This window comes from Anopheles ziemanni, chromosome 2 (genome assembly GCF_943734765.1).
Source record: "Anopheles ziemanni chromosome 2, idAnoZiCoDA_A2_x.2, whole genome shotgun sequence".
Taxonomy (NCBI): domain Eukaryota; kingdom Metazoa; phylum Arthropoda; class Insecta; order Diptera; family Culicidae; genus Anopheles; species Anopheles ziemanni.
Genome location: NC_080705.1, coordinates 94,669,933 through 94,683,112, shown reverse-complemented (window position 1 = coordinate 94,683,112; position 13,180 = coordinate 94,669,933). Strand labels below are relative to the sequence as shown.

The window sequence follows — 13,180 nt, the reverse complement described above, 5'->3', positions numbered from 1 at the left end:
TAATCCAAGAATCGCGTCACGCTACAAAATGAAAATTTTCGAAATAAGAAATTGAACTCATTAAATCCTTCACTTTTTAAATCTTAGCATAGTATAAAGCACCTTGACGTTCGTAAAGCAAGGATAACTATAAGACACTGAAATAAATTTAAGAATTTAAGAATAAAAATTGTATACACATCAGATGAAAAATCAAATGCAGTTACTACTTCATATTTTTGCAAATACACAAGCACCAGGTAATGACCAGAGTTTTGATTTATCTAAGATTTTCTGTGTCCATCTCTTCATTTCAAATTTTAAATGGAGTATCAACTCTCCCTATTTTACCCCAAATATTTAAGCTTGAAGTAAATTCTCTCGGGGAAAAAGATGCATTGGTTTAGCTCTCTGAGCAAAAATTTCTTGATAAAGAAACATTTGACTCACCGACCGAACTTCATTTATTCAGCTCACAAATGTGAATCCGTTTATCGCATCAGTTCGCTACGGACTCCAACAGAAGGTGCACTACATTTTCACGCAAGAGCATTACGTTAAAATGTCTGCTTACATAGTAATACCAGTAGTTGTGCTTACTGTTATGGCAATTTGGTTCTTGGTGGTAAGTGAAGTCTAAATAAAAATGAGTCTAAATAATTGCCTTCCAATTGCCTTCCAACAAGTAGTTACTACAAAATAAAATTTTGGAGTTATATGCTATTTGTAATGTTTAATAACTAGTGTTTTAATTATGGTTGTGTTTCTTCCCATCTTCACTCGATATTGAGCTGCGAGTCAGTTATTTTCGTTTACGATAATAGCAACATTTGAGTCAGGCAGTTACTTCTGATCTAAAAGTGTTCGTGAATCAAAGTCAAGTTTCCGTGCTTTAATTATCTTATCATAAGATAACATTCCAAATTCTATGATCGGATAAAACAGAACAAATTTTTATCTTGAGCTCTTTTCAATACCGGCTAGCGAAACGTAACTAACCAGAGATATTTTGAAGAATTAAACATTAAAGCACCTTGCTTTGTATGAAATTTCTAATGAGATATTACTTTCAACAGTACATGTACGACAAACGGTTCAAGAACCCTTTAGTTTCTATTCCCTCTTCAAGGCCTGGTTAGTATTTTCTCGATGGCATTTTTTACATTTTCATTTATATTCCTCCTGTATCTCATGTATTCGCCGTCAGCTACGACTTGCCCAAATATTCGGCAGGAAGGTATAGTTTACACAATTTCGAATGCCAATGGAACACCACCTGCCAATAGTGCAAACAACACTGTGGCATACATTCAACATCAGCATGATGGGCGAACTGCTCCACCACCGTATGGGTACACGAATCAGAATTTGGTTGTGGTTACCAGCATTCCAAGAGGTTCGTGATTATTAATTATCAGTATCGTATGCAAATGTCTTAAATCTAAATGCATATTTCAGATTTCCCGCCGAGCTATGAACAGGTGGTCACGAGTAGAGAAGAATCGAATAACAACCCATCAGCTTGAATGATCTTTCAATCTCAACAGTAAAGAATAATATTTTTTTGTATATTGTATACATGGATAGTCAGTCTTCTCATACAGGAGAGGGCTGGTCTCAGTTGAGATTCAAAACCATGCCGTTGAGGCGTAAATTGTAAATTAGTAATTAGTGTAAATTTTAAACACACAAAAACAAATTTTCGTTAAGTACGTAATATAAATAAATTCTTGTATTTCATATGTATTTATTACTCAAAGCAAAACAAAATTACGGTGAATAACCATTCAGCATCGCACTAAGGGAGGGGCCTTGGCGACCGTAGGGATCATCAGGAAGGAAGAAACAGTCTTTAACCCACGTGTAACCAATAACTCGTGTTTCGATTATTCGTCGCCATACTACAAAATAGCAAGAACATGAGGAGTTAACTGCAATCGCGCTTTTCAACGCTTTTCACTAACCTGGACTACTATCAAGAAGGTCTCTGAAATTATCATTAGACACGATAACACCGTCGAATTTTTCTGCAACTGATAAAATCAATCTAAAAAAAAGACGCTTAAGTTATAAAATAGTTATAGTAGTATTATCAAATAAATATTACCTGTCATCGTATGGCGAAGAATATTGGCCAGGAAGATTTTTACTAGGTGCAAGTATAACATCGCCCTGGCGATGAAGCTTTTGCAACAGCTCCTGATCAGTACTTTGCGTTTTCTTCAGTCTGCGAGAAATGTAATAATTTTTAATTTTAAAACTCTGTTAATATAGCATGCCTCTAATGTACAACATACTTATACTGAGGAACTACTGCTACAACTTCGTGGCCCAATTTTTTAAAATATTTGATACATATTTCGAGCCCCTTCACTGAAAACATTTTTCCATTGAGGTGACTGCAAACAAGAGGGAAAAAGAACCAATTGGTAAAATATATCTTAAAACTCTATTCGCAAACGCTTACCCATAAGACACGTTGTTCCCATCGATTACTACCATTCTCTTTTTTTGCATTTCTTTGCTGTTACGGTTTTGCGTGGATGCAGATGTCGTTGGTACTTGAGGTTCTACAGTTAAATTTGTACCAGTTATTTTCTTATTTGGAGATTTCTTTGTAAGCTGTTTATCAACTTTTTGTTGCGATTTCGCAATGTTATATCCCAGAGGAATGGTTTGAACTGGTGCAATGAACTGAGTGTACGACACATCTTCCGAGTCGTCACTTAAATCAATCACACTTAGCACACGGGGAGGAATTTTTCTAGAAGGATTTGAGATGGCGTAAACTTTTTCACTTTTGCTCACATCTTCTGTAGAATCCGGCTCTTGTGGCTCTTTGCTATTTTCTTGTCCGTTTTCGTTTGCATTTTCTATGGTGCTATCTAGTTCAATAATTGTCGTTTCATGAATTTCCACAACAGGTTCAACTGGCTGACGCTCGATGTCATATAGAGGGATTTCCAATTCTCGTAATCCCGGACTACGATCTTCGTAAAAATATCCTGTATTTTGCATTGCATTTGGCTGCAAGTTCGAAACGCTTTCCTCGTTTTCCTCATCCGTGTCATCAATCACAATAGTATCTGTTGATGTTGCTGGCAAGGTATAATTTTTACGAAACATTTAAAGCATCAACAATATTTTTCAAGCTTACCTTTGCTAATAATTGAAGAATGAGGAGAAATTCTCTTCCAGTTGGTTTTCTGATATTGCTTAGCTAATCTGTCAGATGTTCTTGGTGTTGCTGGCAAAAAGTTTGCATCCGACTGCATTTTTCTTTGCTATAAATTAAAATGTATATGATTTATTAAAACAAATCTTACAAAAACACAACAACCTACCTTCTGTATGTTTTGCAGCGGCTTCAATTTATTCCTCTTGTTGTTGTGTGTTTTAGCTGCTTTTAGTGGGTCTTGTTTTCGTTTAACTGCGCTGCGCTTCGGTGTTAGGGTTACACTTTTCCGAGGTATTTTGGCACGTGCCATTTCAACTTTTCCTAATAAAAAAGTTATAAAGTAAACAATAAAAACGTCTTCCTCTTAACTAAGACATAATGGTACGCACATCTAACTGTTTGACAAATGTCCTGCTAGAAGGAGGTAAAGAGTGTAAGGATAACTCTGATACGGCGAGATAAACCAGTGCGCATGTCGGCAAACAGGTAGCCCCCAGAGCATAATTACAAAATGAAAGGCTTTAGTCACTTTTTGTGCGGCTAATGTAGCGCACTGGTCTACTCATTTTTGCCAAGGAGGTTTCCTTCATCATTAACAGTGAAGAACGTATTTGCAGTGGACTGAAGAGGGGCAATTGAAAGTATCACAAATGGAACTCATATGGGATAATATCAGCACGACTTTGGAACTGTCGTCAGAATTATCGCAAAAGTGGCTGACTAAGTTGCGAGCACAATACTCCGAGTCTCACCGACATTATCACAACGAGCACGAACTGATTGGTAGAAAAGTTCCACTGCTAGCGGGGTCAAACGTGTGTTTACAGCTGGCTGTACTCTTTCAATACTATTATTTCGAGGCGGATAAAGACTGCATGGCACGAAACTGTGAGGCAGTCAGTGAATTTTTCAACGAAATTAATCTTGGAAACGTAAGTATGTTGCTATACGGCGAAGGAAGACAACCTTTGTTGACTTTTTCTGTCTTTTTAGAAAACTCTGGAGGCAAATGTAAAACGACTCTTGGGAGATTTACAGTCAGAAGCTGGTGATTTGTGTGAAGAAGATGTTAAATTTTTCCAGGATTTGGATTTGCTTGTGCTTGGGTATGTTCTTAATGGAACTAAATGGAATCTGGGCAAACCTGCCACTTATTCACAACGCATTTTCAGAACGCCACCGGACGAGTATAAACAATATACCCAACAGCTACGCCTTGAATATCAATCGGAAGACATAGGCAGCTACGATAAAACTAGACTGAAGGTAATTTTTCACATATTGAACCTACAACACGGAAAAAGGATCAATGTTTTTTTTCAAATCCAGCTACTGCAAACACTCTGCCGTATTCCATGCATTTATTTGACGAAGAACTTGAGTGAGTACGAAAATTTAGCTCGCGAAAATATTGTGCAGGAAATCAAGGAGCTACAAACCAAATAAGCTTAGTTTAGGTACTCACCGCTTCGTAAGTATTAAACGTGTTGGTTGATGTTCCGTATTCGATTTCCTTCGTGAGTACAAGTCATTTGATATTATTCACGAAGTTTCTGTATGTTGTCTAAATGTATCGAAGGAATAAAGGATTCACAATGTTGATGAACTAGTGACTAGCAGCTAAAACGATTTGTAACCAAATTAATATATGAATGTTTGTTCTTTGAATAATCTATAATCAATCGTTTTCTTCAATAATTTTGTAATACAAGCTCACTGATAACTAGGCTGCTGGGCGCTAATTTGTAAATACGGTGTTTTCAACTCCGCTTTTCCCATGCTTCTCGACGTTATGTCAAATGTCATTAATGTCAAAATCATTTTGTTTTCTTGTGGCAGTATTTAATCATCTTGGGCAGGCCCCTCTTGGGCGCAAATATTTTTGACGCGAAAAGCTACAACTTTATCACAAATTCGCACGGTAGTGGAAGTTTTGTTTTTATTTTCATTAATATGTTTGTTTCGTGACTGTGATCAATAAAATAATTTGTTACACACACGAAAATTTAAAAGTCACAAATTCCCTTATTTTTAATAACAGTCCTGACTGTTCCATTCGATTTGACATTTCACGAACGTCCACGCGACCAACAAAATGTATTTTGCAAGGTAGGTATTGCGAACAAGCACTGCAGTTCAGTTTACGAACCAAACCCGAAGCTGAATACCTCGTGTCTCGTTGGATTGACCCTCAGTGTTAAATTGGTATTTTAGTCATTACATAAAGTTGGATTTTGCTAGTTTCACTTCATACCAGTTTTGAGTTCTGTGCACAGTCCTGCGATTGTTTATCTACTCTTTTTCTTCTCCATTCTGTTCGCTACTTCCCAATAGTATCCCGCCATGTCTGATAAGGTTCGCGTTTGCATCGTTGGATCCGGAAACTGGTGAGTTTAAAACAATTTCAATGGGATCGAAACGAAAACAACACGGTTGTCCTTGAAAGTTCAATTAGTAATAATAGCGTAGACATTATCCCCAAAGCCAAAGCAGTGTATTGCATTTATTGCCACAATTTTGTTGTCATACACATTTTAAGCGCGGTTTCTCAAAATATGGGTTAACATTATTTGCGATGTCAACATGATAAACACCATTTAGCTGAAAGTCATCAGGTCGGCGTTACGTAAAGGAATAGATACTGTTCTGGCATTAAAATATATGGCATTGTTTTGTCATGGTTCTATTGTCCTATCACATCAAGGCTGTATTGGGAGAGAAACATTATATAAGGCTTATTTCAGAAGCTCGGTTGTTGTATTTTTCTTTACTTTAGCGATTTATCATTTTCCCCGCTATCAATGAACAGTGTGACAAAGACAATCACGAAGGGACGGGTTGTTTTTATTCACATTCATTAGTGGGGAAAGTAATTAAAATGTTTGTTTCTCTGCGTTCTAGGGGATCGGCAATCGCCAAGATTGTAGGTGTTAACGCCAAGCGGTTGTCTAATTTTGAAGATCGGGTCACTATGTATGTCTACGAAGAGATGATCGATGGCAAGAAATTGACGGAAATAATCAACACGTCTCACGAAAATGTGAAGTACCTGCCTGGACATAAGTTGCCAGAAAACATCGTAAGTTGATCGTTCCTTTAAGGTTGTTATAGCCAGCGTGGAAATAGAGCAACGGTGCAGCAATGAAACGGTATTTTTGGAATGTGTTTAGTTTGTCATTTGTCACGGTGCCAAAGCAACTGGCAACGATCGCCGGAATAACGCCTATGTTAGTTCGCAAGGTCAGAGTACAGTTTGCGTCGAGAGAACAAAGCTGAATAATCAATTGCACTTTGATATCAGTTGTTTGTTGCCTTGTAGGGTGGTTATTTTTCCAAACCAAACTGATAATTGATAACTCTTGATTCCGACGTTATCGACACTGGATGAAAGCAATAAATACGGGTTGGACGTTGTCACTAATGGTTGATAAAAAAAATCTGTTCGTGATTTAATATACCTATCGGTGTTGGTCAACATTGAACATTTGATTGCGTGGGTTCGAATCCCAACTGAGACCAGACTATAGCGGAAGTCCCCGTACGAGAGGGCAGACTATTCTTCTGCGAAAATAGAAAATGTCTAGTCGTCACGCCTAATAAGAATAAACGTTTAAGATCTCCTATTTTAAATAGGTCCACGGCGTTTCAACCGGTTTCTGGTAGAAAGCATTTGTTGTTGTAATAACCACGTTGGTGCATTTCTGGGCCTCGCACTGGTAATGCAACTACGTCTCCAGAGTTCCACGTGACAGTATGTGCAAGGGACGGAAGCACTATATCAATTCGTATGTTAAATGTCCTCAATAGTATAGCCCTGCTCATTGCGACGACATTTACTCTTACTAAAGCTAAATGCTGTACAGATACCGCTCGAGTACTGTTATACTGATATCTCATTTATTATCATTCATATTTTCATTTCATCACACGCAAAGTGCTTTGGTATTGTGCTAAGGTAGTAAAACCAGCTGCTATCTTTTTGGTATATCTCATTTTCACTAACCTTCATCGCTGACAGCTACAATTACTCAGACAAATTGCAAACTGTGTCGAATCAATTATGTAAGACATCGGCTATAATAACATTTATTAGAAAATAAGAAAAACGATGCAATTCAATTTCATACATCATTCTATTTTTGTACCGTAGAAAGATTCACTATTTTTTAAGCTATATGGATGGAGCTCAATATTAAAATATTTTGTAAAGTCGTCACTCAATAACTCTATCGATCGCATATCGAAGAACATTTAGGTTTTGACTAGACAGTGCTCAAGTTGCATCCGAGAAATGTTCATTGCATGACAAGGGTTTATTTTTATCGACGCTAAAAACACCTATATTGCGAAACAAATATAGAAGAACTCACTCAGTTGCATCGAACAGCAGCGAATGAAGCCGTAATGTTTTTTTTACGAATTGAGTTGGGTGCCTTTTCTGACTATTTTTGTACTTATTGCTTTCAGGTTGCTGTCCCAGATGTGGTCGAGGCTGCAAAAGACGCTGATATTCTTATCTTCGTTGTTCCGCATCAATTTATCCGCGGACTTGGAACGCAACTACTAGGAAAGATCAAGCCAACTGCTGTTGGCCTCTCGCTGATCAAGGGTTTTGATGTTGCTGAGGGTGGTGGTATGGAATTGATCTCGCATCTGATAACGAAGCACCTTAAGATTCCGTGCTCCGTGCTGATGGGAGCTAATTTGGCCGGGGAAGTGGCAGAGGAGAAATTTTGTGAGACCACCATAGGTTGCAGGGACATGAAGATTGCTCAAACTCTGCGGGATCTTTTCCAGACGCCCAACTTCCGCGTGGTAGTGGTGGACGATGTAGATGCGGTGGAGATTTGCGGTGCGCTGAAAAATATTGTTGCTTGTGGAGCTGGTTTTGTTGATGGCATGGGGCTTGGCGACAACACCAAAGCTGCCGTTATTAGGTTAGGACTGATGGAAATGATAAAGTTTGTAGACGTATTTTACCCTGGCAGCAAATTGTCGACGTTTTTTGAAAGCTGTGGTGTCGCCGACCTCATCACTACCTGCTATGGTAATGATTCATTGAACGATACGCGAAAGAAGCTGGTTTCATAGTATATCGTTTCGTCATTGCAGGTGGACGTAACCGTAAGGTTTCTGAAGCATTCGTCAAGACGGGGAAAACAATCAAGCAGCTCGAAGATGAAATGCTCAACGGACAAAAACTACAAGGTCCTATCACTGCTGAGGAGGTCAACTTTATGCTGAAAAATAAGGGCATGGAGGATAAGTATGTGATTTTTTTCACCAAAACTTGTAATTTGTTTTGCTAGATACGTTTTCTGGATATGATTTTTTGGTTGTCCAAAATTTACGATTTTACGAACTAAATTTCAAATTATGTATTTTTCTTATTGCAATGCAGATTCCCACTGTTTACGGCTATTCATAAAATTTGTACGGGTCAAGTAAAGCCCGCTGGATTTCTCGACTGCCTGCGCAACCATCCGGAGCACATGTAAGTCGAACTTCTCCTACTTGACGTTATAAAACCGAGTCTCGTCCGAGATGACGCATGTTCGTAGGAAAACAAAAATGCTCTACACAAAATGTTCTCTGTGTTTGCATTTTGTGTCAGCTTGCAATCAAACAACTTCAAACCGAAACCGTGTTTCAGTACAAAACGAAGCATCATAAAGAATAGCACAGTGAAGATATATAGGGCGTGTAATATGGTTTTTGTACCTGTAAATGTATCGATGTTTTTTACAGAGAATATTGTTACACAAATCGAGAGGATGAAAAAATTGAATAGGAATGAAGCAATTAGAAATCATGCATTGGCGTAATGTTGTAGAAAATATGTAGTAAAATTGTGGAGGGAAACAAGGCATAATGATGTACTTGAACACACGGTTTATTGCAATTATGCGGTTGCTTACGTTTTTCTATATTGTAGTTTCGTCAAAAGTTTCCCAATTTTCTTAAAGCACTTTTTCCGAATTTAATAACTCATTTAATCAGCCAAATGGATCGATAAACTTTTCCTACTTGCTTCCTGTATATTTTTGTTTTCGTTTGTTTGTAACATTTTTAGTTATATTGTGTACAATTTGAATGATACATAACATGCATAATAATTAAATGATTGCTATGGTAAGAGCATTAGTTGTTTTTACGCTGTAGAATGTTTGAATAAAAAATGTATGTATCTTTGTTAATATATGAGGCTTTGTCGGTTCGTATCGTATTTGTTATTCATTGTTGTGTTTACTAAAGTAAGCGCAGGGATAATAAACCACTCTTTCGTTTACAATATTATCCACTTTCTCCGAACGTCCAAAATTTGTTGCTCTTTGTCGCCAGTCATTTTACAAATACATTATTTCATTTAAAAAGTTTTTGTGCCATATACTTAGGGCAAAGTGCAACAATTTCATCCATCCTTATTGTCATAATTTACTGTAATTATTTAATTAAGAAATGATAAAAAAGCTTGTTAAATATTTTAAAAAGATAATTAAACATTGTCATGCATCAATAGTTCATTTGTTTTGTTCACATATTTATTTTTAGAAATCTATTTTTAACGGTTTTCAAATTGTGCTCAATCTTTATTAAATATTGTAATAATTGCATTGTTCATTTCGTTTGCTTAAAAAGAAACTAGCCACCATTATACAGCTTGGTAATCTTTTAGTATTTAATGCTAATTAAAATAATTTCAAATAAATCAATTCCGTGTCATAATAGATATTTCCCTTAAATTAAAATTATTCGAGTATCCAACACGCTTGAAAATATGCTTACTACATTGTGCTCAAAGCTAGAGATTCCTTCAACGGCGAACATTCATTTTTTTGTTTTTTCTCTTTTCTCCTATTCCTTCGTTTTAGGACACCGTGGGCAAAACTGTAGAGAAATATGTTCACTCAAGCCATTTCCAAAATGTATATTAACATGTCTTAGTCGATTTCTAGCACTTTATTTAATGCATGCGACTAATTAACACTAAAAATTATGCTCTAATAGAGATCTCAAAAGCGGTCACCAATGCTTAAGCTTTGATTTGCTAATTCCAAATCCATTTTTATTTTGGTTTCTTGATAAACATAGAATCATTCCATGGTTTAATGTATGGGTAAATAGTTCTTTAGTTAGTTATTAATTATTTTGGTTCTGGGCAACTGGTTGGATTTTTTGTAAAATAAGGCTGAATTTTAATTTTGGCATTAATGCTGTAATATCAGTTTAATCTGTTAGCACTAGAACAGGTTGTCGTTTTCATATCATTGCTCCCGGATATACTACGTACGAGAAAAATTTTGTGTTCGCTTACAATATTTGAATATACTTTCAATAAAAAGCGAATAACGAAAAAAGGAACACAGTAGGATATGTGATAAACAACAGTGAACTGGAACATGAATAAAGGTTAACAATAATTGGATGTCGATTGGGTTTCATTTTCAAAAATGAGAAATAATACATCAGAGTCTAACAAAGAGGTACCAAAATTTATAAAAAAAATAAACGGAAATTAGAAGGAAAATTGTTCTTTCCCTTTCAATTTGTATGTTAGTTTGTCTTTCTGTCAGCAATTTATAATTCTTTTATGTTACAGTTTTGATTTCGGGTTCCACTACTCACCGTTGCATGTAAGCATAGTCACGTTACTGATGTCAGGAACTTAAAATTTACAATTTGAGAATCTACTATACCACATGCACATTGACTAGTGACCTGTGTCCTAAAATATTCTATTTCCGTTTTAATGTAATGTGATTATTTTCCGTTTTTATCCGTATAGAAGGTAAGTAATTTGTCTAAATAAATCATATTCTTCATTTGTCCAATAGTGTTTATTGCATTAGAATGGAAACATGTGGACTTTCTGTAAGAACTCTTTCAGGTAGAGGATACAAAATATATAATTTTGCCACTCTTTTTTCTATCATTTTAGGCAAACGTTCGTGTAAGTGGGGATGAGATGGCGAAGATTATGCAAGTACAGCAATGACTAGTCGCTTTGAGTCACATCCAGGATACCCTTATCGCGCAGATGATAATGCATTCGCGGAATAAGAAACTTAGTACAAGTATTCCATCGATGGAATACGAGTAATGTAAAACTTTTACGATAAAATCCCACTGGTCATTTAGTAAGTAAAAAGTTTTCCAAACCTTTTAGAATATATTTGAAGATTGTTGTAGGAAGTTGAGTATAAAACATTAGAAGGAAAATAAATTTTTTAAATTCGATATCGGCAATCCACTTGTTGAATCTTTGTGTCGTTCGATTTTGTATGATGAATAAAGATATTAAATGGTTAAATAACGTGCCTAGCACGAAACTAAACCCGTCCTTCTTTTAATTTCATATCAATTCTTAATCGCAGAAATTGGAAACTTATGCTGTTGTTAGAATTTCAAAAATGAAAATAAAACTGTAATAGAAAATTTGTTTTCAAACTGCTTTCCTTTTATCACAACCGTAGCTCAACCTTCCAGATTAAATGACATAAGGTAAGAGCCCTTCGGAAACGTCTGCTTTTTGTTCCAGGCATTGCAAAGTTAGTGCTCATAGTGTACCATAGCGGGGCGATACATCACGAATAAAAATGTTTGTTCAAATCCCGTGCTTGGTCCTCTCCGGTTTACAAAAATACTGAACACCGATCTTCACTAATTTGTCGGAAGGTCATCGGAGTCGAAAGAAAAGCCCAGTATGAATTTCATACCACCTAGGAAAAAAAGAAATAAATAAGCTGTCAAAACTGAAGTGTGCCTGGAAAAAGAGATAGTTCCATGGAGTGCTCTGTTCAGCCTGTGCCGTGGAAAAGGTATGGCAGCGGTGGTCTTAATTGTATGAAATAATCGCTCGGTCCGCGAAGTTGTGTATCATGAAGTGGTGGCGACTGAATCTTTAAAGCAAAACGGTATTGACATTATTGTTCACCTTTGAGTATCAGTAATTTGTGAATGAATCGGTTGTGTCGAGGTGAACAATCGAATCAGCTATTCTGAAGAAATGCTTAGCGTTATGTAGACGTAGAGAAACAACACGACAACTACAGACTGGTGTTCAATTGTGGGTTGCAGGTGCTATCTAGAATTTCTCGACATGAATGGAGAAGAAAAAAGGATATGAAATAGTGGAAGTTTTCTTCGTAATGCAGATGACGATGCTATCCTTTGTCACAGGTGGCTATGTTCATCCAGTCATGGTTCTTTTGTTCTTCCGCAAATCGAAGTTACTATTCATACTTGGAGAAAACGGTAGCAGATTGTCCATTCTGCGTATGCGTAGCGCTAGTCGACCGTCCGTCATGACGGTCATATCTTCCAAGGGAGCCGTGTCGCGAATCGAGAGAAGGGAAAAAGCAAGATGGCGGGCTGTGCAGGGCTCATAAATCCTATCCAGCACTTTCGAGACGTAGTGGAGTTAACCGCAGTCCCCAAAACGCGCCCTCATGATTCAACCGTGGAGCTGTGATGTTTTTTATTGCTCGTTCGTCGTTGGTATATTGAAACTCGTGTATATGCGGGTGTATGAAAAGTTGGATATTATCCTTTTTTTCTAACCTGGACTTACGTGAGTGTTTATTGATAAATGATCCAAATACGGTGCTAGTAATGCGATAGGATTATGCGTGTGATTGGGTGAAATCGTGCGAATGTACTGTGTATGTAGCTTGATTACAACGATGCAAGTGCATCAGCTTTTCTGTTAACATATTATCTCCTTATATATGAATATCTGTGTAGAAGTAGAATTAAACTAGAACAAAACGTCTCCTCTGAGTAACATCGAATATGGAAATTGTGATGTTTAAATGTTGTTTTGTAACGTGTTAACCTGCCGTTCACTGTTGATAGGATGGTGAATATGAAACATATTGGATGGTTGGTTTAAATTAAGTATTTTCTTCCAATTGCGAATTAGAATGTTTTGAGTAAGTGTTTCTTATAAGTGTGTCACAGCGAGCACCCCTGTTGCTGGTAGCAGTTGAAGTGTATGTAATCCACATCAACCCTGCTGTCGCA

At 36.8% G+C, this 13,180-nt stretch overlaps 4 protein-coding genes across 7 annotated transcripts; 3 read left to right on the top strand and 1 right to left on the bottom strand.

The window, feature by feature from the left end:
* Positions 1–541: 541 nt before the first annotated feature.
* On the top strand, positions 542–1,505 carry LOC131294830 (uncharacterized). The gene is made up of 4 exons (XM_058322877.1): positions 542–604; positions 1,056–1,113; positions 1,187–1,375; positions 1,438–1,505. The coding sequence occupies exons 1-4, from the start codon at positions 542–544 to the stop codon at positions 1,503–1,505; spliced, it is 378 nt and encodes a 125-aa protein (XP_058178860.1).
* Positions 1,506–1,697: 192 nt separating this feature from the next.
* LOC131282446 (probable ribonuclease ZC3H12C) lies at positions 1,698–4,914 on the bottom strand. Of its 3 annotated transcripts, none has more exons than XM_058311916.1 (9): positions 4,875–4,914; positions 4,623–4,777; positions 3,324–3,478; positions 3,137–3,263; positions 2,447–3,077; positions 2,277–2,378; positions 2,087–2,206; positions 1,944–2,026; positions 1,698–1,880 (listed from the first exon to the last, which is right to left on the bottom strand). In XM_058311916.1, the coding sequence occupies exons 3-9, from the start codon at positions 3,465–3,467 to the stop codon at positions 1,750–1,752; spliced, it is 1,338 nt and encodes a 445-aa protein (XP_058167899.1). In that variant the 5' UTR covers positions 3,468–3,478; positions 4,623–4,777; positions 4,875–4,914; the 3' UTR covers positions 1,698–1,749. The 3 variants fall into 3 exon arrangements, with proteins under 3 accessions (XP_058167899.1, XP_058167902.1, XP_058167900.1); XM_058311919.1 differs by having other exon boundaries at positions 2,447–3,065; XM_058311917.1 differs by lacking the exon at positions 4,875–4,914 and having other exon boundaries at positions 4,623–4,854.
* Positions 3,808–4,724, top strand: LOC131282447 (uncharacterized). The gene is made up of 4 exons (XM_058311920.1): positions 3,808–4,089; positions 4,151–4,263; positions 4,330–4,423; positions 4,487–4,724. The coding sequence occupies exons 1-4, from the start codon at positions 3,808–3,810 to the stop codon at positions 4,601–4,603; spliced, it is 606 nt and encodes a 201-aa protein (XP_058167903.1). The 3' UTR covers positions 4,604–4,724.
* A 175-nt stretch (positions 4,915–5,089) lies between the features above and the next one.
* LOC131291912 (glycerol-3-phosphate dehydrogenase [NAD(+)], cytoplasmic) lies at positions 5,090–10,252 on the top strand. 2 transcript variants are annotated; one of them, XM_058320759.1, is made up of 7 exons: positions 5,090–5,266; positions 5,492–5,544; positions 6,059–6,236; positions 7,625–8,204; positions 8,270–8,423; positions 8,559–8,651; positions 10,030–10,252. In XM_058320759.1, the coding sequence occupies exons 2-7, from the start codon at positions 5,501–5,503 to the stop codon at positions 10,049–10,051; spliced, it is 1,071 nt and encodes a 356-aa protein (XP_058176742.1). In that variant the 5' UTR covers positions 5,090–5,266; positions 5,492–5,500; the 3' UTR covers positions 10,052–10,252. The 2 variants fall into 2 exon arrangements, with proteins under 2 accessions (XP_058176742.1, XP_058176740.1); XM_058320757.1 differs by lacking the exon at positions 5,090–5,266 and adding an exon at positions 5,309–5,362.
* The last annotated feature ends 2,928 nt before the right edge of the window (positions 10,253–13,180 follow it).